A 23968-nucleotide genomic window follows, 5' to 3' on the forward strand; every position below is an offset into this window, starting at 1 on the left:
AACTTATATTGCTTAACATTCACAAGACTCTAGGTTTATCCCTAAGCAGTAGCAGCTCTCCCCCAAACACACACACAAGTATACATACATACATGCATATACACATGTGCACATACCCACTTAGGTTTGCACACACATACATATGTACACACACATATTCACAAATACATGCACATACATGTATACACATACACAAGCACAAATTTTTTATGTTGTGGAGTAGTGGTCCATTTATACCTCTTGTTTATGCAACAGTATTTTTAAGGACAGAAGATAGAAATATTACCATTTAATCTTAAATAATAAGTAGAACATATTAATCTAAGATATTAATATTCACGTGCAAAGAGTACTATTTTGTTATATTTTAATTGTATTTTACTAATTCATAAAATTAAAGAAATATATCATCATTGCACTAAGATTTTTACAATTGGTTGGAATAATACTTGCAAGTAACACATACCTTTACATGTTATAATTTAGTTTTCTAATAACTTTGAAGGTTTTGTACTTAACTATTAGTTAGATAAATTGTTTTTCTTCATATATTCTGTTGTTCAAACTTTTATGTTTCTTACAGTTATTTTATATGCTGCATCAATAAAGTATTTCTTAATATATAGGACTTTTATGGGTTCTAAGAAATGAATTTTGTAGGCAGAGATTATTTGTTTGTTTCCCAGCTGCCCAGACCCTAATAATAACACAGAAACTATATCAATTGCAACACTGTTTGGCTAATAGCTTTGGCATTTTTAGTTAACTCTTACATCTTAAATTAACCAATAATTCTTGTCTGTGCATGGTTGGTACCTTTTGTCAGTGTGGCATTCTCATCTTTCTTCCTCTGTGTCTGAATGATGACTACAGAATAACCATTCCTCTTCCCATACTTCTCCTATTCTGGGTGCCCTGCCTATACTTCCTGCCTGCCTACTGGCAAATCAGTATTTTATTAAAGCAATACAAGTGACAAATCTTTACAGGGTACAAGACCATTGTCCCATAGTCCCAGAATTTCCTGGCTCCAAAAGCTTTCTTTGGCCTTGACTCACAATTTAACACTTTATGATTTTTTACATACTTTGACACAACTGGATATTGTGAGTTTAAAATGACTTTTTAAAGATTTATAGATTAAAATGCTAATCTTTAGTTATTGCTTTTGTTATAATTTTTAAATAGCTAATAAGTTTGAACGTCACTCCACACACGTATTTAACACTTACATTGTGTCTTTTGAGCCTCCTCATGTCTGTACTTTGTCTCTAAGGTCTTTGATCATGTCTGCACTTCACTCATCTTTTCATCAATTATTTCCTCAAGTCAGCCGTTATATTCTGATTGCTTTCAATCTAGGAAATAGTCAAGCTCAGGTATTTGATATCATACTCAATTATAGATATCATGTTAAATATACAGTTGTGATATCTTCTAACTTTAAATGTTCTAAATAGTAAATCTCAGTTTGTAGATTTGTGGTTTTTGGCAAAGAAACTGAGAGAGCAGGAACCTGCTAAATGTCTCCATTGATAAGAACTCTCGCAGCGAATGTAAGGTGATCTGAATCCAAATCTGCAGCATTTATATAAGGTCAGGCATGGCCTCCATGTTGGGGATAAAGGCAGATACTAGAACCTTGCTTATCCGTCAGCCTGGATGAAATTATGAGCTTCAGGTTCAGTGAGAGGCCCTTTCTCAAAGCTGAGGAAGACTCCAAGTATCTTTCTCTGACCTCCATATCATACACATGGGTATATGTACCCTATATACACTGACACACATATACACACATATACCGCAAAACACACACATACATAGAAACACAAATACCATACTCGAAATTTAAAAAAACCAAATTAATTAATTAAAAAGCAAGGCGCAATCCAAGCACTTTTCCACCTTCAATTTTCATTAAATTAATTAATTAAGCATTTCTTTAAGATAGCATCCTATTGTATTTTGCAGACTGGACCCAAACTCTTGAACTACACATATTTCTTTGTTTCAGCCTCTTAGAGAGATGGAGTTATGTCTCCAAGGTCTCCATCTCCAGCTTTTTCTACTTAAATGTCAAACAAGTCTAAAACTTATTAAAAATACCTATTAATTAGCAATATATTTTATTATGTTTAAAGTATTTCTGCAATAAGGTTTACCTAGCACAGGCATAATTTACTAATTCTGGTATTAATCAGTATTGATCACCCAAATAAACTTTCCTGTCTCTCACTGTGAACTTCCCTTAGTATCATCAATTTTTAAAAAACTCCTATTAAGAAAATAGAACTTGGAAAATTGATATTTGTGACTTAGGTATCTAAATCCAGTTCTATTACAACCTGCTGATAGCCTATTGAGCTAGTAATCATCACTGAACTTAGCCCAACTGTTTGAATATAGGAGTCAATTTGATTGTATTACTGTAGGTCTAAGGGAAGAAACCAAAATGTCATTAAACAGTTTAAAAAGGGACCTGACTTTCATAGGAATGGTTTATCTGAGATATTGTCTGTACATAGAATTTAGTTACCTGCTCATTTAAGTCCTTTAAACAATTTTGTTATTATTTTAATGTTTGTTATTAGAAATATATTGTATTATATATAGACATATTACCTATATTTTACATAGATATAATATATAGGTATAATAAAGTATATAAAATATATAGGCATATTACCTATATTTTATAGATATAATATAGGTATGATATGTGTAATATATAGAGTTACACATATATAATACATAGATACAATGTATAGCTCTAGATATACTATATAGATATAATCTTTTTTGTTAAAAAGTGTGATGGGCAGTATTTGTGAATGTGACATACCTATGTGGGGAAAAAGGAATCTGTAGTTGAGGGGTTGCCTCTCTCATATTGGCCTGTAGGTATGCCTATGGAACACTTTCTGGATAAGTGATTGAAGTTGGAGGGCTCGTCACACTATAACAGATACCATCCCTAGGCCAGTCATCCTGAATGCTGTAAGAAAACAGGTCGAGAAAGCCATGGGTGTCAAGCCAGTAAATAGTGTTCTTCCATGGCCCCTGCTTCCACCCCAGTCTCCAGGTTCCTGCCCTGAGTGTTTGCACTGACTTCCCTCGGTAATGGCTCCCTTAATTGCTTTTGTTCATGATATTTTATCACAGCAATAGAAAAGCAACTTAGGACAGCAAGAACACATAATTTTACAATTTAAAAATTGTTCTTCTCTTTATGTAGTTTTAAAACAGTAAGTTGGCTAGGACCATGATTTAGAGAGGGTAAGGGATTCCTTTTCTACCAAGTTGTGACCGACTTTGTTTTGGCTGATTATTATTTTCTAATTGAGTCTAATAGGTAGGACTTCCTTGGCTATCCATATGCAGTTTGGTAATTTACAGCTTTACATAGACTCAGAGATGCCAAACATTTCCCATAACATTTTGAGTTGGTAGGGAAATAACTGGAGTATTGTATCATAGTATGTCCTGGCCTGAAATTTTCAATTGGTGATATTGGAATTATTGTTTTTGGCACAAAAACATTAAAGGTGGCATGTGGTGCAGAGTTTTCTGAGGGAATCAATGCTAGCTCCACCATTTATTACCCATTTCACCTGCCTATAATTTAGTTTTCCTAAATAACAAAAAATGGGGAAAAAGAGCCTGGTCTATCCAGCAGGTACTTTGACAGGACTAAGTGGAACGAACAATGCTTAATAAATGAAGTTCTTAGCATATAGTAACTTCTTAATAAACACAAAGTATTCGTTATATTTGTTATCAGATATTCTTCTTAAGTTAGGTGTTTGGGCTTTAAAAACACTGTTGTGAAAAACAATGCTATCTTTTAAAGATGTCTATGATGTGGACAAGTAAAACTTTATCCTTATCAGAGCATATTTGGGAAAGGCTTGTCTGTGTTCACGGAACCCATGTAGGAATGTAGCATGTTGCTAACGCCTGTTCTGAGCATAGAGACTTCAATGTTGCCCACCAGGTCTCTTCCTTATATGAAGGTCTAATTCCAGGGAATTATTCTGAAGTATATTGCCTGCTGTGCTTTTCTGAGCCACACTGCTGAGAATTGAAAGTGCAGCACAGGGGAAAATGTGTCGAAGAAGTTGATTTTGTAATTTTTGAAATTGGCCTCATGTTATTTCCTAAATCCACAGATGTGATCTTAGGATAATAAAATTTTTATCTCAGGGGGAGAAAAGTTCTTTTTAAAATAACAATTTACATTTAAATGAATTACAATTATTCGTGTCATTCACTATTTACCTAAGGATATATTAAAAGAGAATTTCAATCAGTCAAAGAGGATTTAAAGGGTTTTGCTTGTATGAGCTTCCTTTGTAACACTTAGGACTTCTCTTTCTTATCCTTGCCACATTGCTATAGATTAATTTATGTTAAGATTTATAACACTAGGGATTTACAGTGCTAGAATTATTTAAGGTTAAGATCTAATCAATTTGAATTTCAGGTCATTAAATTTCAGTGTGTGGTCAGACACACCTTTGTCAAAACCACTTAGATAATAAGAGAGAATTCAGAGTATTAAGTATTATAGTGCCTTCATTTTGAACCACAGCAGACTATTAAGACATATCCTGGGATGGTTTATTATTGCTATCCTCATGTTTGCAACTGCAAAAAGAGCGATTCCTATTAAACTTTCTTATCATCAATACAAAAGTTGTTATATTTCTCTGTTACATGAGCACATTATACATATTCATGAAATCCATTCATCCAGTTAACAAATATTTATTGAATACTTACTCTATCTGTTCATATGACTCAGACACCGGCAATATGAAGATGAAGAAGGCCTTTCCAACAATAAATAGCTCAGGGAAGATTGCTACTAAAACCAAATGCAATTAAAAAAATAAAAAACAGGGTAAGCACTAAAAGTTCAACCATAGGAATGTGAGAAAAGAGTGTGCCTCTTCAATTTGATTTTCCTTTGTTTCTTTAGTCTGTCACCCTTGATAGCTATCTCAGTCATTATGGAGAAGCCACTGAACTAACCCTGTTAGCATCGAATATCTATTTTGCTTACTCTCAAAGTTCCCGCCTGTAGAAGACTAGAGAAGAGAAGGCAGGTTGTTGTTCTGTCTGTAGGTTCCCTATTGATGGGGTCATCTCCATTGGATGATTCTCATCCCTTGGGAAACAAGCATACATGAACTAAGTGAAGATTGGCCACTTATTATATAAAAAGGACATCTCATTTAGTTTCAAAGAATTAGTCTAATATAGGCTGCATTATCTCATTCTGATGAAATTATATATTAGTAATAAAAAGATAGACAATTTGGAAAGCAATATATTTGTATTAACCAGACAGGCTGAAGAGAACATTGGTAAATTAAAAATATATAGATGTTAAGTTCACTGAGAATTCATTTCAAAACATGTAAAATGTATTTAAATCCAAAATATCCATGGAGAGGATATTAGTAGTATGTTAACTTAAAAATAATGAAAAGGAAAATGCCATTTTAGCATTTATCTGTGGATATTTTAAGGATCCCCAAAGCAATTTAGAATAATTTAAAACTGTTAAAGAAGGAAACTTTAATGTGTTCGAAACTTTAGATAAAATAAACAAGTTTCATGAAACAAAATAACCATTCATAATACAGACTCAAGTAAAATATACTACTTGGTGGTGGCAAATGTCCAAGTATTTAACCCATAAAAATCAAACAATGACTCTTTCGATGCTGGACCTGGCAAGCAACACCAGGCATTAATAAGGTATCAGAAGATTTATCACACAAGAAATAAAGAATGTTAACATTACTTTTTTAGAAATTAACTGGAATCTGGGCCCATACACACTCTACAATTAAGAAAGACATAGAAAAATAGGCATCTTAAGTGAAATAAATAATTCAACAATGCATGCCTAAAATTGCCTTTTGTTTACTAGAATATTGAGCTGAATATTAGTAACTGTCCTCAAGTATTTTTGTTTTATTTTGCTTTTGAATTTTGAGACATTTTTCTCTGCAGTGTAAACTGGTCTTGAAATTAAAATCCTGCTAACTCAGGCTCCCACCTACCAAAGTTGTTTGAACAAGGTCATTTTGGGAAGTTGGTAACTTACCTTAGAAACAAAACCACCGCTCAGTCTATGAAGAGAGACATTACTTACATAAGAACTGTGAAGACTATAAAATACAGAATATTTGCATTTCATGCTGACCTCTGAAGAGCAATTGTGAAATGTTAACACTGAACAGTGTGTGAAGGCAGGGCTTCCCAAATGGAAATCTGTAGAAATGCCATTTGAAGAAATAAGATTGATGTCCCACTAACTGCTACATAGAACTGGAACCAGAGGGTCATGTCCATGACGTGTTTCTGAATTAATTTCTCCCGATATCCATATTACATTTACATGAGGGTTATGGTTTTAAAATTTCATATTTGAACTACTTGGCCAGATATTTTGTTTCAATCTTTCATATTAAAATACCTTTATTTACATTTGATTTGATAGGTTGCCCAATTAATCAAGTGAGGATGGAATGTGTTTGTATGTTGGAATTTCCTGAGAGGAGACCATGCAAGTGAAGGCAGAAGTTGACTATGCCAGTTGTTAAGAATCAGTTCAGTAGCATCACTGTGGGGTTTTTATAACCAGAGCATTTAACAGTCTTTTAAAATATGGATGCATTTGCATGTGTTGCTGCTGAGTTCTTTGAGTAAAGATCAATCAGAGGACTGGAAAACAACCTGGGGCATGGGAGTGGAAAACACGGCATGAAATGAAGAAAAGCAGGAAAGGCGTAGGGTGCATGGAACTCCTCGGGTGTAGGGAGTCGAGAGGGTGGGAAGGGAGGTGTCAGAGCTCTTTCCAAGGCTTTGTTTGGTAGAAAAGAGTGAAGAGAAGTCCCTCGGTTCAAGGTTTGTGTTCAGGTTCTTAAATTTAGATTTTGCATTCTTTAGAATGTTATACAAATATTATTACCTTAAAGGGATAATCATCAATCTTTAGCACTTTGCTGTTCCATGCTTAGGTATTTCTTTGGGGAATAGGGCAGATGAGGATCCCTTATACTCACAATCCCCCTGCTGGCAGATTTCACCTGTTGCTGGCTTCATCCCAGAGATGCAGAGCTGGTTCAACATACGCAAATCTATCAATGTAATCCATCATATAAATAAACTGATAAACACCTTTAGTAACGTGGCAGGATACAAGAACGACTATCAATTTAAATGCCGCAAACTGAACTGATAATAGACTTCACATTCTTGCACTGTATCAGTTTGGTTTGGTTGTGTATACATACATGCATGCACGCATGCACACACAGACACACACATATTATGTGATTTGATCTTTTCTCCTGCTTTTCCCATAATAATGGGAGAGACAAAAACTCTGGGTTCATCCCCAGTCAATTTTTAATAAAGCAGGTTCAGAAATTATGTGGAGGAATTTAGATAGGAAAGAATGAGATGAAGCAAGGTGGAAATTTAGAAGCTGTGCTAACTGACCCAAGAATATGAAGCAAAGTTAAGGTGAGATAAATCCTCAAGCTGAAAAATTTCTAGTTGATATCTTCTTATTACTCCGAGTTTCTCATTTGAAGATGCAATCATTAGTCATTCTTCTGTGGCATAGCTAACTATTTGGCACATAGAGCACCACCACAATACTCAGGAGATATCAACGGAAGTAGATTTAGTAGAATATTAAAACCATGCTGATAGAATACTATCAGAAATTCCATAATTTTGTATCAATGCACTCTTAATCAAAAAGTTTATATATATGCATATATATATGTATTATTACATTGCATTATATTATAGGTGCTGTAAAAAAGACTTAGGGGTTAAGAGCTCTCGAGACCCCTCTGGAGAATTCCAGTTTGCTTCCCATCACCAACTTTGAGTAGCTGACAAGTGCATTTAATTCCAGTTCCAGGAGACCTGATATCCTCTTCTAGTCTTCATGGGCATGCACACATGTGATAGAAATTTACACACATAGATAAGTATATATATATATATATATATATATATATATATATGCGTAAATTTTCATCCAATGTAGGGCTCAGGGGGTCAGTCAACTAAGTGTGATTTGTGTGTTTTAGTCTGTTCATATAGGGTCTGGAGGAAGAACTCCCCGATGAAAGTTTTCTCTCTAAACCAGCCTGTGAGTTGTATCTTTGTTTTCAGCTACCTTACTATAGACTATTCTTTTTAAAATGTTTAATGCTATCATTAACTATCTGTGTATCAGTAATTGACATTTTAGATTGCATTTCCTAATCCAAAGGTTGAATTTGCAAAGCCATTTTCACTAAACTGCCAGAGTTTTTCTGAGGGAATAAATGGGAGGAGGGAGGAGCATTTAGAAATGACAAAGGTTTGGGGACAGATGCAAGCAGTGTAGGAAGCCTTTGGTAACTTGAGTATGAAGGAAGGAAATCAACACTAGAAAATTGTATAATGATGGAGAGATGTGGATGAACATAGCTGTCTACCTGGATACCTGACCCTGAATAGCAATAAGATCATTTTAATGCTTAGTGGTTAGCCTTCATTTGATAACTGGAATATGACTCACGTCTACTCAAGGAGCATATAGGATTGAACAAACTCTAAGTTTACATTGGGGGGGAGCTACCATTTGAAAACAATATAATACTTCAAATAAATTTTTAAAAGCAATTTGAAACTGTTAGAGCAGATGTCTGGGTGATTAGTGCATGTAAACACATAAATACCTGAGAACTGCTGGTGTGATCTCTTAGCTTCAAATAAATATGAGCCTATCTTACAGCTGCAGCTCTCTAAAGAGGTAAGAGGAAAAAGAAATGCATAGTATTCCGAGTAATGCAAAGGACAGCAGATTCCACAGCCCTTCTTGGATTGTTCTTATAATCACCAGGAAGGGTGGTAGGCAGTACTGCATAGAGGCTGGCCATCCACTTGATAAATGCACAGGCTGCTATAAAGTGGAGTGGCAAAGTCACCATAAATGCCACTGAAATATGATGTTTAATCGCGTTTGGGGTAAAGTCGGGAGTGCATAATAAAAATGATGAATTGATTCAAATCTTCTACCCTTGCTTTTGTTCTTTTAACTATAGTTGTTTCAGTCCCCAGGATACTTAGAATGCTGTCCCTAAATAAAGCTTTCTGTTAAAGTAATTGAGTGTTTCCCATTATTGCATAAATCTATTCACTGGTGTTTGATGTTCTTGGAAAATCAGATGAGAAGCTCTTATTACTATCAGGGGGACCTTCTAAAGAGAAAATTCACAGTTGTTTAATAAGACAAAGCCAACTTAATGAGTTCTAGATCTGTAATGTTCTTAGAAGGAGGAGAGACTTTCTCAGAAACCAATTTGAAATGTAAGAAAGCAAGACATTAAAACAATGATCTCTGATTATTTTCCTAGTAGCCATGAAAAATATATCTGTATTGTAATTTATCCTGACATCCTTATAATACAGCAGCAACACAGAAAAGCCTTGGAACAAACCTGAGTCAGTTGCCCTAGGCTCAGCGCTCTCGTTTATTGAATACCAGCATTTGAACTTGGAATAGGCATCTGGGATACTGTTTGTCTCTTTGATAAGAAGGGGAGCAATAATAGTGATTGTTTCATTGTGTTCCCGGGACACAATATGGGAGATAACAAAGTGTGCATGGCACACACGATGCTTTGTGCATCCCGGTTATCAAGATTAGCTTACAATAATAGATACAAGAGCCTTTTCATCATAAAATTTTATGTTGAAAACTAAAAAAGTTGACATTCAAACGTCACATAAATTTTGAAAAATTTTCCCATAGAGTTGAAAGTTCTGGCAACTGAATAGCCTTTGAAGGGAGTATATTGCATAAATATTGGACACGAAATATTCTCTCAGTCTACATAAAATCACACAATATTTCCTACAACATTTTCATTCTTTGTGATGATGAACCAGAGAGCTCCAAAAAAAATTGGGAGGGTAAATACCCTCCATCATCACATCATTACCCATGGGGTTAGGATTCCTTCTGCCTTTCTCATTGCTGTTCCTCCAAATGCAGGGAGGGCTAGGCCTGTGTTGGGAATTAAGAGAATAGACATAATTGGAAACATTTCCTCAAAATTACCTTCATATGTCCTCAGATTTTTAGCTGATATGTAATTTATCAAAATTAACCACTGAAGAAATGAAACTATAACTCACCTGAGTCACTTATGGATGTGCATGTTGCAGTTTCATTAAGATACAACTAATGTCCACCACATAGAACATAATTATTGAAAGCACGGTATCAGACATCAGGGATCACATGGTAGTTGTCTTCTCATGACAGCCTTGATTCATGTTACAGCAAGACTTTAAAAAATGAATTCCATATTTCAGTTTGTTCTTCTTTCATAAGAAATGAAATATTTTGACAATTTCTAGTCCAAGGTTTGATGCAAATGTTAAGGATTCTCATATGGTGACATGTTATGCAGCAACTCAGTCATAGGATGGAATTTGAGGTCATGCACTAGAATCTACTATTGACTATCAGAGCACTGTGTTTACATCTGGTTTATAGTGCTTCCTACCTCCTGATGAAGTGCCTCTGCTCTCAGTGATCAGTGTGTTTCTAAACCTATTGGTAATTGACTTTGCTGGAAGACACGAACCACCCAGATGCAGGGAAACAAATCAAAGCCCACGGATCCATAGCTCCAAGGTAATAATCCCAGTCAGTTTTAACTGGTGCTTGACTAGTGTAATTAATACAAACAGGAAAGAAAGAAAGAAAGAAAGAGAGAGAGAGAGAGAGAGAGAGAGGGAGGGAGGGAGGGAGGGAGGGAGGGAGGGAGGGAGGGAGGGAAGCAGGGAAGGAAGGAAGGAAAGAAGGAAGGAAGGAAGGAAGGAAGGAAGGAAGGAAGGAAGGAAGGAAGAAAGATGTGTTTTGCTAACATTCTCAATTACATGTAGAAAGCCAGGGTAATTGTAGTCATATAAATTGCTATTTCGTATTTAACTGGAAGCAACAGGGTAGACTACTAACCCTAAACACAGACAGTGCAATAAAGACCACATAGGCCAGTGAAAATTGTTATTTGCAGTTCAACAAACATGATTGGGAAAGGAAATAAAATGGAAACGGCAACAAAATGAAAATTAAAGGAAAACGGAATCAGACCAGATGTTGCGAATCTGGTTTTCATGCAGAGATGCCTCAATGCGAGCAATGGCCTTCCAGGCAAGGCTGTTGGGGTAATAACGCTGAATTTGTTCAAGTTGGTGTGATTAGATGATCCGACAGTGGAGTTTTGCAAGTAAAAGGAGCATAAGCCGCAAAGGTTAACTGTTCTCTTTTCATTTTAAAAGGGAAAAAAATTAAAAGATCTTGAATAAAGATACAGATTTCTTAGCATGTTGTTTTGTCTGAACACACGCATACACACATACACTCTCACACACACAGCACACTCAATGTTTGTTTTACAACTTCAATAACATTTTAGCTGCTTACCCCTCATTCTAACAGCGGGTTTTTGTTTGCTTCTTTGTTTTTAAATGAGTGTGTATGTGTGGGGAAGGGGAGGTAATGTGCACATGAGTTCAGCTTCCCACAGAGACCAAAGAATGCACCAAGTACCCTGGAGCTGGAGTTATCGATGGTCATGAGCTTCCTAATGTAGCTGCCATGAACCAAACTTGGTCCTCCAAAAGCGGAACATGCTACTCACTACTGAGCAATCTCTCCAGCTACTAGCTACAGGTCTTGATCCCATAATTGCTTCTTTTTTTCTTTTTTTAAGATTTATTTATTTATTATGTATACAACATTCTGCCTCCATGTATAGATAGCTGTGAGCCACCATGTGGTTACTGGGAATTGAACTCAGGATCACTGGAAGAGCAGCTAGTGCTCCTAACCACTGACCCATCACTCCACCCCCACCCCTCCAGTTGCTTCTATTCCTAGTTTTATGAATTGGCTGCAATCTAGTACATTAGACTCCAGGGAAGTAGCATCGGTTATGGGGACATTTGTAGAATGTGTCTTGGCCAAACTTCTTGATCATAGTGCCATGGCCAGCATGGGACCAGCATGGGACCAGCATGTAGTATCCTGGTCCCAGGAAATCACTTCGGTTTTGTGTGGGACTGTTTTTCATGTCAACAGTCTCTTTATAAGTTTTGGAGACCAAAAAAAAAAAAAAAAGTATTTTTTTTCCTTAGTTATTTATTTAAAGAATTTCCACTTCCTCCCCTCCTCCCTATACCCTCCCGTTCCCCCCACTCCCTCTCTTCCTCCCTCACCATTCCCAAGAACAGTCAAGGTTTCCTGCCCTGTAGGAAATCCAAATTCCTTCCCCGTCCCTCCAGGTCCAGGAAGGTGAGCATCCACACAGACCAGGATCCCAAAAAGCCAGTCCATGCAGACAAAACAAGACCCAGTGCCATTGTAAATGGCTTCTCAGTCAGCCCCCATGTCAGCCACATTCAGAGAATCCGGTTTGATCACATGCTCGTTCAGTCCCAGTCCAGCTGGCCTTGGTGAGCTCTCATTTGATCAGTCCCCTTGTATCAGTGGGTGAATGCACCCTTCGCGGTCCTGACTTCCTTTTTCATGTTCTCCTTCTTTCTGCTCTTCATTTGGACTTTTTTTGACTGGGGGCTCAGTCCAGTGCTCCAATATTGGTCTCCGTCTCTATCTCCATCCATCGTCGGATGAAGGTTCCCTCTGGTTCTGCTTTCCTTGCTCACGATCTCCCTCCCTCCGCTTCTCATTTGGACCTAGGGAGTTAAGTCCAGTGTTCCAATATGTGTCTCTGTCTCTATCTCCATCCTTCGCCATATGAAGGTACTGTGGTGACATGCAAAATATTCATCAGTATGTTCATGGGCCAAGGCCAGTTCAGGCACTATCTCCTCTGCTGCCCAGGAAACAATCTGGGGACCTCTCCTTGGGCCTGGGAACCTCTCCAGAATTAAGTCTCTTGCAAACCCTAAAATGGTTCCCTTAGTTGAGATATAAACTTCCCTGCTCCCATAATCATCCTTCCTCCCTCCCCACCTCCCATTCCCTCAAGCCATCCCCAATCCTCCCCATCTCCCTTCTCTCTAACCATCTCCCCTTACTTCCATTTCCCCCACCGCCGTGCACCCAAGTTTGCCTGGCAATCTTGTCTACTTCTAATATCCAGGAGGATAAGTATATGATTTTCTTCAGGTTCACCTTCTTATTTAGCTTCTCTATGATCACGAATTATAGACTCAAAGACCTTTAACTATGGCTAGAATCCACTTATGAGTGAGTACATACCATTTTCTTCTTTTTGGGTCTGGCTTACCTCACTCAGTAAAGCGTTTTCTATTTCCATCCATTTGCATGCAAAATTCAAGATGTCATTGTTTTTTACCGCTGAGTAAAACTCTAATGTGTATATGTTCCACACCTTTTTTAACCATTCTTCTATTGAGGGGCACCTAGGTTGTTTCCAGGTTCTGGCTATTACAAATAGTGCAGCTATGAACATAGTTGAACAAATACTTTGGTAGTATGATAGGGCATCTCTTGGATATATTCCCAAGAGTGGAATTGCTGGGTCCTGAGGGAGGTTGTCTCCCAGTTTCCTGAGAAACCGCCACACTGATTTCCACAGTGGCTGCACAAGTTTGCATTCCCACCAACAATGGATGAGTGTTCCCCTCACTCCATATCCTCTCCAGCATAGACTATCATTGGTGCTTTTGAGTTTAGTTATTCTGACAGGTGTAAGATGGTATCTCAAAGTGGTTTTGATTTGCATTTCCCTTTGATTTTGCATTTCTTCAAACTTTTTGTTATATTTCTCTTTCATTTCTTTACTCATTTCTTCAATCTTTTTTGTTATATTTCTCTTTTATTTCTTTAAGTGAGTTATTCATACACTGTTTAAGAGACTCTATTGCTTTCATAATGACACTGTTTTCCACTTCTTCCGGAATAGGAATAGATAGATAGATAGATAGATAGATAGATAGATAGATAAATAGATAGACAGAGTCAGGTAGGTATGATTTTAATTTTAGTTTCCTTGCAATAATTACAAATAAAATATAGAACAATATTGTGTCTCATGGGAATGATTTGTTTGATATATGAGACCAAAATATAGGAGATCCATACACCTTGACAAGAGGATGCTATGCTCAATTTTGTATAAATTTGGTGACGGGGAAAGTGAGTTTCTCTAAGGTATATTCCCCATAGTAACCTTTCCCTCTATAAAGGTAGCATGTCCCCTTACTCATGTGGAGAGAAGCTGTTTTAGACGTTAGTCAATAGAATTGATTAGTATATTAATATCCTTGGGGAAAATAAAAATAATGCCAGTTATTAGGCAGCCCATTTCTTATCACATTTTCAGGTTTTTTCCTCTCTTTCTTAGGGTTTGTTCTCTGCCACCAATTTCTAGAATGTCATTTAAAGTAATTCTTAAATTTACATAACTGTGCTAAAATGTCTTACTATGGCCCTAAAGCTATCCTGTATTTTGAACCAAGAAATAACACCCAAATGAATATAGTTTTCCCCAAGAGTATCTAAGAACTAAAGAGGCATTCAGTACCTTTATCCTGAATGGCGTCGCTTTGTTTTTATTTTTATTTTTAAAACATGCAGCAGAATGCTAGAACACCGCTCGCTACTGTCTCTTCCTGCTGGCAGTCCTGATGTTCCAGCTGGTAAAATCCTCACAGCTACTGTTTGTTTGTTTGTTTTTGCACTCAGTGTTTTGTTATTAGATGTTAATAGGTTCTGGGTCTACGGGAGAGGAAGCAATGAGACAATTAACATGAAATCAGCACGGATTGAGAATGACTAAGGTCGGCTTGACTGTTTCTCCTGTTTGTGTTGCAGGGGTAGCAGCAAGTGAAGGGACCCAGTTTTGTGATCTTATTCTCCAAAAGCTCAGAAGTAGGCGTGTTAATCTTCATTGGTTATTTTAGTTTTCTATTGTTATTTTCTAATCCTGGTGACATTTCTAGAATGAGGCTTCAGGTTACCTCTGCTATAATGATTCCATATAGATCCAACATGTTTATGTTTGGAGAATTCTATCATTGTGAGCTCTGAAATAAAAATTAACCTCCTAAACAATTACAAATTATACACTATTACATATAGTATAATGATCACTTGTAAATTTTATGTAAAATTTCAAAAATAGTCTGAACATGCAATTTCCTTTACATGTTTAGAATATCCATACAAGATGCCTATAGAATTACCATATTGCCAAATTCCATGAGACTTTAATGTCTATGGTATGATTGCAGAGGGACAAACCTCTATTAAGAGTTAAAATTGAATACTAAAACTTTATTGAAATTTTAATGATACTAGTGTGGAACCCCATTTTCTAACTACAAATTAAATATACCAAACCTATATATCACAATTGTTATAATGTTTACACCAATTTGTAAACATATTATATATCATCATCATCATCACCACATAAAAGATGAATAGGGCACAGTCACACATGCCTATAATCCCAGCATTCACGACTCCATGTTGGGGAAATGGATTCAAGATCAGTCCTGGGTGTGTAAACAGTGAGTGAAATAATGAGTCTATTACCCAACAGTCCTGGAAAAGAATATATCTCCACATGTTTAACCAACGTGGTATTGTAGAGATACATGTGGAATTGGGAAAGCTCTTTGTAGACCAAACCATCTTTCTGGTCCCATTCTTATTGATAAAACAATATCAATGGAATTTCTAGTTGTCACATATTTAAATTATACATCCATGTCAGGGTTTACTCTAGATTGTAGATTCTATGGATTTAACAAGTACAGGTTGAGATGTGTTCACCATTAAAATATGATACAGACGCTTTTACTACTTTAAGAATCTCCATTGTTTAATTTATGTATTCTACCAGTTAAAGGTCACTGGATGTTCTGAAGCTTGGTGATTCACATATTGGAGGGCATCCTCGTTGACTCCATCTTGGCAACAATACTATGCCTGTACAGTGTGAACTTAGGTTTACAATTTGTCAAATAACAAGAAGTGTCATTCTTATATTTTGCAGTCTTTTGTACTGTACAGAATCTGGTGAAGCACTGGCAAACTTTCTTGCTGTGGTTGCCCCAAACCTTATTTGTTCCAAGAGTTGAGGAGTGTTCCTCTTGCTCTACCTCCTCTCCAGCATTCATTGTTCACAGTGGTGTGGATCGCAATGCTTTAATAGATGTGTGTATTACGTTCCTTTGTAATTAGTTGAGAGAAAACATTTTGAGAATATTTGCATTTACTTATTTGAGGCACATTTATAGTCTCAGATTAAATGTCTGCTTGGGTCTTTTGCTTGTCATTTGGTTAGTTTTTTGTTGATTATTACTGAATGTTAAGAATTATTTGTAGGCAATAGACATGGCTCAGCGGTGTTAAGAACACCTCCTGTTTTTCCAGGGAACTAGGGTTCCATTCCCATCACTCACTTGCCAGAGTACAGATGACTTTAACGCTCGATCCAGATGATTTGGTGCCCTCTTGTGGCTGCCATTGTCAACTGCAGGAATGAGGTGCAATCTATACTCCCACACAAAACACTCATACACATTAAACAAAATTTCTAAACAAAGAATTATTTGTAAAACTGTGATACTAGTCTTGCCTCTTACAAATGTCTTGAAAATATATTTTTCCTGTATTTGTTCCCTACCAGTTCATTGTTAGCACAGAAAATTTTCATTTTTAGAAGCCCAACTTACTATAAACCCTTTCTTCCTCTAAATTGCTTTTGGTAAACTTGTTTTATCCCAGCAAAAGGAAGGAAATTAGAAACTGGAAGACCTGTATGTATGTATGTTACTATCAAAGTAGTACATGCATATGTCTTGAGAGCCATTAATCACTGAGATTGAATTCTTGCTAAAAAGAAATTCTGACTATCATTAAATAGAAACAAATAACAGTTATTTTACACAGTTGCTCCCCTTTACTTTTTCATTTTATGACATTATGTGGAAAGGGTAAAAAGCTTGCTGTATTATAGTTATTGTTCCTGGAATACTTCTCTGTCTTTGGGATGTTTTAAAGGAACAGATGTAGTTCCAGGTATATGAAATGAATATCACTTACTCAAAATTAAACTCAGCTTCGCTCTCAAGGCTCATATATACCAGGTAAACTGAGCTCACCTTGGTCTTCCCAATTTAGTAATGCCGTTTTATTTTGCTCTTGAAAATAGAAACCAGTAAGCAGCAATTTCTATTTTTTCTTGCTTATGTCCTCCTCCTCATTATTATTATCATATAATAGTAATTACATTTTATTATTATTATTAACATTATTACTATTTTGCCACAGACTCATATTAGGTGGGGCACTGCTGGTGCTGTGTTCTTTCTCAGTTGATGGTCTACAGTTCAAGTTCCTTTTCCTTCTGCCTTTCTCATTGTTACAGTCAGAGTCCATATTAACTCATGAGAAATAAAGCTTACTTTTCAGCACAGTCTCATATTTGCAGATAAAATATGCTTACAGTTTCAATCTACTCTATGGACTGTTGATTTATAAGATTGTATTCTGGAGACCAAATAATGACAAACTTATTTTCATTGTACTTCTTTCTTTTTTTTTCTACATTACTTGAAGCAGTGAAGTTGACCTTTATGTTGTGACTTTTATTAGAGAAAACAAAATAAGTAAGAAAAAAATAATATGGACATTTCTGTAAATGCCTTTTTGAAATCTCATTGTGCTCGCTTGCTTCGGTGATGGAAGGTAGAGTTAGCCTGAGACGCTGGCAGGGGACAGAGTGCTTCTGGGTGACAGATCAGTTCCATTTAGCCCAGGTCTGGTTCTTTTCCAGCATAACAGAAATCACCCTTTGCATTCTGGGATGGCCATAACCAATTGATGGGAATTGCCAGTAATTCGGCAATTTCCCAGTCTTAAAAGAATGGCTAGCTGCTCTGGAGCCTCATATCAGCTTCCCTGATTGTCAGTTTTCAAAACACAACATTCTAAATGTTCTCTGTCTAGAACAACACACTTTGTGTCCTTGAAATAGCATTGTTTGTTTGTTTGTTTGTTTTTTGCTTTTCGAGACAGGGTTTCTTTTTGTAGCTTTGGTGCCTGGAACTCACTCTGTAAACCAGACTAGCTCACAGAAATCCACCTGCTTCTGCCTCCTGAGTGCTGGGATTAAAGGCTTGAGCCACCACCATCCCGCTAAATAACATTTTAAATTATCCACTTCCTGAGAAGAGATGGACCTGCAGTTGAAAACTAAATGGAAGGAGAATCAGAATGCTAAGCAATCTTGCAATGTGTAATGGAAATACCCATTGCATCACAAAAGAGTTCAGAAATAGATCAGTGAACATTTGGTATGGTATATTTGAAATTTTATTAGCAAATGGAATAATCAAACATCTACAGAATTATTTCACCCAAACACCAAGGAATACACATTTTACTCAACAACACATGAATTTTTTTTAATGGACTTAATTCTGTGGAAAAAAAGATATTTTAAAAAAATTTTTAAAAAGAGAGAGATTCAGATGGTTCTTTGTATACTCTCTGATCACAATGCAATACAACTTAAAATTACAGCAAGCAAATCTCCACCAAATAGGTAAAGCCACAGAGATTAAACAGCTCATTACAGAATAAAGAATGAGTAAAGGGAAAAAATTCAAGAAAGAAAAAATTCCTGGAGCTGAATGAAATTTATGTAAAAAAAAAAGATACAACAAAATTTCTAGAACACATGAAACACAATTCTATGGAGAAAATGTGTAGCTTTAAATACCTGTAATCGAAGAATAAGAAATAGCACATATAAGTGACATAACTCAAATTTTTGTGAAACCAAATCAAAACCCAGCTACCCACAAAAAATGATTTTAAAAAAATCAGAGCATCAATCAATGAAATAGGATTAAAGAAACCAATATTAAGAATCAAAGTATCTAAGAGCTGATTCTTGGAGAAGACAAATAAGATAGGTAAATCCTTGACCCAACTAACCAGAAGAAAGAAAGAACACAAATTAATGGAATTAGAAATAATTAGAAAATAATACAACCAACACCAAGTAAATTCAGAATATTCTAAGGAAGTAAACTAAAAATCTATGCTCTATTGAGTTGGAAAACCTAAAAGAAAATCAAAATTATGCCAAGAAGAATCCAACAGCCTAAACAGATCAGTAACAAATGAGGAAATTGAAATAATAGTAATAATTAATAGTCTTTCAGCCATGAAATATCAGGGCCATATGGATTCATAGCTGAATTTTACCAGATTTCCAATGATCTACAACAAATCCTTATTAAACTAATTTTTAAAACCAAGGCTCATGCAGATACAAAAACAGGTAAAGACACAAGAAAAAAAGTACAGGTCAATATTCCCGAATGAGTTAGGCTCATTGTTTCAATAAGTTTTTAATAAAGTACTCACATACAGAATACAGGCACATCAAAAAGATTATCAGTAATGACCAAGTTGAATGTATCCCTGAATTTCAGAGATGATACAGCATACACAAGTCAGTAAATGTAAGAAATCACATAAATTGACTTAAATACAACAGTCACATGAACAACTCAACAGATGATGCCTTTGACAAAATCTGACATAACTCCATGATAAAAGTCCTAGGGTATGTAGTGCTTGAGGGACGATATCTCAATACAATAAAAACTATGTAAGAGAAATTCTCAATAAGCATGACTGTAAATGGACAAATCTTGAAGAAATTCTACTAAAGTCAGGAATGAGGTAGAGTTGTCTATTGTCCATACTCCCTTTCAACATTTTACCTGAATTCCTTGCTTGAGCCATAGGATTAGAGAGAGAAAGAAATGACAGGGCTATAAACAGGGAACAAACAAATTAAACGAGCCCCTTAGTAGATGACATGACATACAGTACAGGTCTCAAAAGATCTATCGGGACATTCCTAGAAATGGTGAACAAATTCGACAATGTGGCTTGATACAGAATCAATAGCTTTGCTATATACCAATCACAAACATGCAGAGATCATGGACACACTCCCATTCACACTAGCCTGAAATAAAAAAAAAACAATTATAGGAAAAAGGACCAAAGGACCTATACAAATGAAATCTTTTCACCTCTGAAGAAAATGATAGACACTTAAAAAATGCAAATATACTAATCATTGGTTGGTAGGATTAATGATTGTGAAATGACCACTCTACCAATAGGTGTTTATAAATTTAATGCAAGACCAATGAAAAGCCTCATCTCATTCTTCATAGAAATAGCAGAAAATGTCTATAGCTCAATAAAAAAAGAACCACACCCAAGCCCTTGTCCTTGTTCTCCGGAACTCTTCCCATGTGAGCTCGCTCTGATAAAACTAAGGTATGGGCAATCGTCTCTGAGCTGCTTGAGATAATGGGGCAGCCACAGTACTGTGAACTCTTTATGGTTTTACAATGTGGCTTTTAATGCTTTGTGTAAGGCTGGCTTGTCTTGAACTTCCATTCTTCTTGGCTCAGTCTCTCAAGTGCTTGTATTTGAGGTATGTATCCCCATGTCAAACAAAATATCTCTCTCTCTCTCTCTCTCTCTCTCTCTCTCTCTCTCTCACACACACACACACACACACACACACACACACACACACACACACACACACACCATGAGCATGAGCAGGACAGAACTTGTTTCTGGATACCATCTTTTTTATCATTGTTCATCTTATTTTGGGGGAGGGCAGAGAGTCTCTCATTGAGCGTGGAGCTCACTGGTTTGTTTGTTTTTCTAGACTGGCTTTCTAGAAATCCCATGGGTTCTCCCTGTCCCCGCCCATAGTGCTGTGGTTACATATATAGCTGTAGATACCCCGAAAAGAAGTGGGTCTTGATGACCCCAACTCAGACCCTCCGTTAGTACAGCAGAACTTCACCAGCAGAGCCATACCTCCCTACCCTAAACCTTTATGTTCAAAAACCAATTTTCCATTTTATGGCTGTTGCTATTTATAAGAAAAGAAATGAAATTTAAAATCCCTGTAATCTTACCTCATAATTACCCACAGGACATATTTGTCTGGAGTAAAAAGTTAAGAATCCTGAAGTTTGCAACATTTGTGTGACTAAAACGCACGCATACGAGTAACTCGCTCTGTTTGTTTACAGAAAGCCACATTCTGGAGGACGTCAACAAATGCATTATCGCCTTGAGGGACCAGGATGCCGATAACTTAGACCGAGCTGCTGGTGCCATCAGAGGACGAGCTGCAAGAGTAGCTCACATCGTCACAGGGGAAATGGACAGCTACGAACCAGGTGCTTACACCGAAGGCGTGATGAGAAATGTCCATGTCCTTACAAGCACGGGTGAGTCTCTGTCCCCTACATAGCTACATGGCTCCTCACGTGGGAATCTGTGTAGCAACTGGATACCCACCCACAGAAAGATGAACAGTCTCCGTCTGGGTCTCTTGATTCCACACATAACACATCACTATACCATCTAATTGGTGCTTGGTGTCCTGTCGTTATGCGATTTGAAACTTACCCCAGTGGAAAAAAATTTTATATTCATTGAGGAAAAAAAATGTCTTTTTAAATGCATGCATTACTCCCAGACCTTAGCCTCTTGTGAGTGTTTATTAATGTTAGAGATGTTTGGAGCTATAATTAGGCCAGCATGGGGTTAAAGCATGCAATAGTTTGTAGGCTTTCATTTGGCTATGTTATTGGTACCCCCGGGTTTCTTATTATTTAACCATAGCGGGTTATTCCTATGTATCCAGAGACATGCTGGCTACCCTTACCTTGCATTTCTGTGGAAAATAGCTTTCTATTCTTGTCCAAATTCTTCTTTCATTGTTTAAGAAATGTATAATACATGACTATGTTGGTTGCAGAACTCAAGTTACTATTTTCTAAAATTGGGCAGAGAACACTTTGAGCAACTCAGTCTAATGATATTTTCCTTCCAAATACTATTGTTAGCATTGCTCCAAGAGACCCATGGAAATGTCAGTATCCACATAGATTCCTGAGCAAGGATGGCAGTCAAAAGTTTTATAAATCATTATGGCAGAGCCCCTTCCTGTGAACCCCCTTTGTGTAAATATATGTGTGTATAATATGTATATATTCAATTGTCTCTTGACAATAGAGTGATGGTATTTCTGGGAATTCTGCAGATTCCATATTTAAATCATTCTTTCTTAAAAGATATGTAGGGCATCTTAACTTTGAAATGTTTTCATATTATTTGTGAAAAGAGAGGAATGGGCAAAACTTTAATTTTTTCTTTTTAATTTTATGGGTTTAGAAGTTTTGTTCATGTGTATGTGTGCCTCCCTGCCTCCTCTGCCCAAGAGAAAAACAGAAGAGGGCATTAGATCCCCTTTGCAGACAATGTAATGCTCAGAATTGAACTTAGGTCCTCTGCAAAAATAGCCAATGATCTTAACTGTTGAACCATCTCTCCATCCCTGATGGATAATCTTAAAAAAAAGAGAGAGAGAGAAACAATACAATAGCAACAATAGCAAAACACTTCTTTCATGTTAAATTTTGAGACTCTTTCTGGAGGTGATTTAAGGGAAATATATCAGTCATTGGTAACTTTCTCATTATCACTTTAAACATATTTCTAAAATAATGAAATGTTCTGAGGAAAGGCAGTAATGGCATGTATATAGCCCCTGTCATTAAACTGATACCTCCACACCCACTCCTCAGAGATATTAGTGTAACAAATCAAACACATAGTCAGTTATGGCGGTACATTCTTGCAATCCCAGCTCTCAGACTAGGCAGGCATGGCTCCTGAGGCAGAGTATTACCAAGAATCCAAGGCCAGCCTGTGCTACCGTTTGAGACTCTGTTTCAAAACAAACAAAAAGAACTGAGAACATATTAGTCGTTCTTTCTAGTGTGTGGAAATATATGCACTTGCTTCGGAAGTCGGTTAGGTTGTAGTCATTCAATATCACGTTCTATTCCAGGCTCATGTGATCTTTTATTGGTTCAGACCAATTACTTTGCTGTCTGTGTACATTTTAAGGGAATAAGTGTTTATTCTGAAGATGTTTGGAGTGACTATGACCCAGGGACACAGGTTTAGCCCACCCAAAATACCATGCTCCAATGTGGAAGCAGTTTCGTGAAGTTTTATAGCTTTTGTAGAACAAAGAATGTCATAAATCAAGGCAAGTTTCGAATACATGGGTGGGTTCATCAGAAAAAGGCAGTTGCAACAAGATGGGGTAAACTTTTCTATAAACACTATCTGATACTATCTGATAAAATTCTTAGCTTTGGAGATGGTGGAAACTGGAACCTACTGCATTAATGAGTTCTGTTTTCTACCTTCCAAAAATGGCATTTTTAATTATAAGGGCAAATGTATGAAGCATTATCTCTTTATCCATGTGAAAATTTCCTGTGGGGTAGAGTAGCTAAAGTCAACCAGGGATGCTGAACCTTGCTTGTTTCTGTTTTATGACTGTATTAGGCGAGTCTCACCTGCAGACTTTGTGGCCATAACATCCATATGAGGTGCCAAGTCTGCAGTTTTGTACTCCATAGGCATAGAACACATCTGCCAGATCCACAGGGTGAAGTGGGAGTGAATTCCTATGGTGTTCAAAACTCTTGGCAGTCATTCTACATCAGAAGAAGTAGCAAAATTATTCAGACATTGAAATACTCTCTTGTTAATGCATCTCTGATTATTAATGACTGTACCAAATAGCCAACCAACAGGGCAAAAATTTCACAGTCAAAGGAGCTAACAAAACCCCCAAACCCTTTCCTCTATTTATTTGTAAGATAACGTTAATTAAAATATCCCATTCAAATTATGTCTTACATTCCAAATGTGAGATGTATAGACTATTTCTAGGCTATTCTGTAAAAAGTGACTCTTATTATTAAATACACAATTTATGGTTCCTAATTA

General features: G+C 36.5%; 1 protein-coding gene across 3 annotated transcripts in view; it reads left to right on the top strand.

Moving 5' to 3' along the window:
* Ctnna3 (catenin alpha 3) overlaps positions 1-23968 on the top strand; it is a 1405098-nt gene that overhangs the window by 1010985 nt on the left and 370145 nt on the right. For all 3 annotated transcript variants that reach the window (XM_048451587.3, XM_087898188.1, XM_087898189.1), the window contains one exon: positions 21184-21384. In XM_048451587.3, the coding sequence (XP_048307544.3) occupies positions 21184-21384 (201 nt within the window). The remainder of the gene's footprint in view (positions 1-21183; positions 21385-23968) is intronic.

Source organism: Myodes glareolus, chromosome 18 (assembly GCF_982192425.1).
Source record: "Myodes glareolus chromosome 18, mMyoGla1.1, whole genome shotgun sequence".
Taxonomy (NCBI): Eukaryota; Metazoa; Chordata; class Mammalia; order Rodentia; family Cricetidae; genus Myodes; species Myodes glareolus.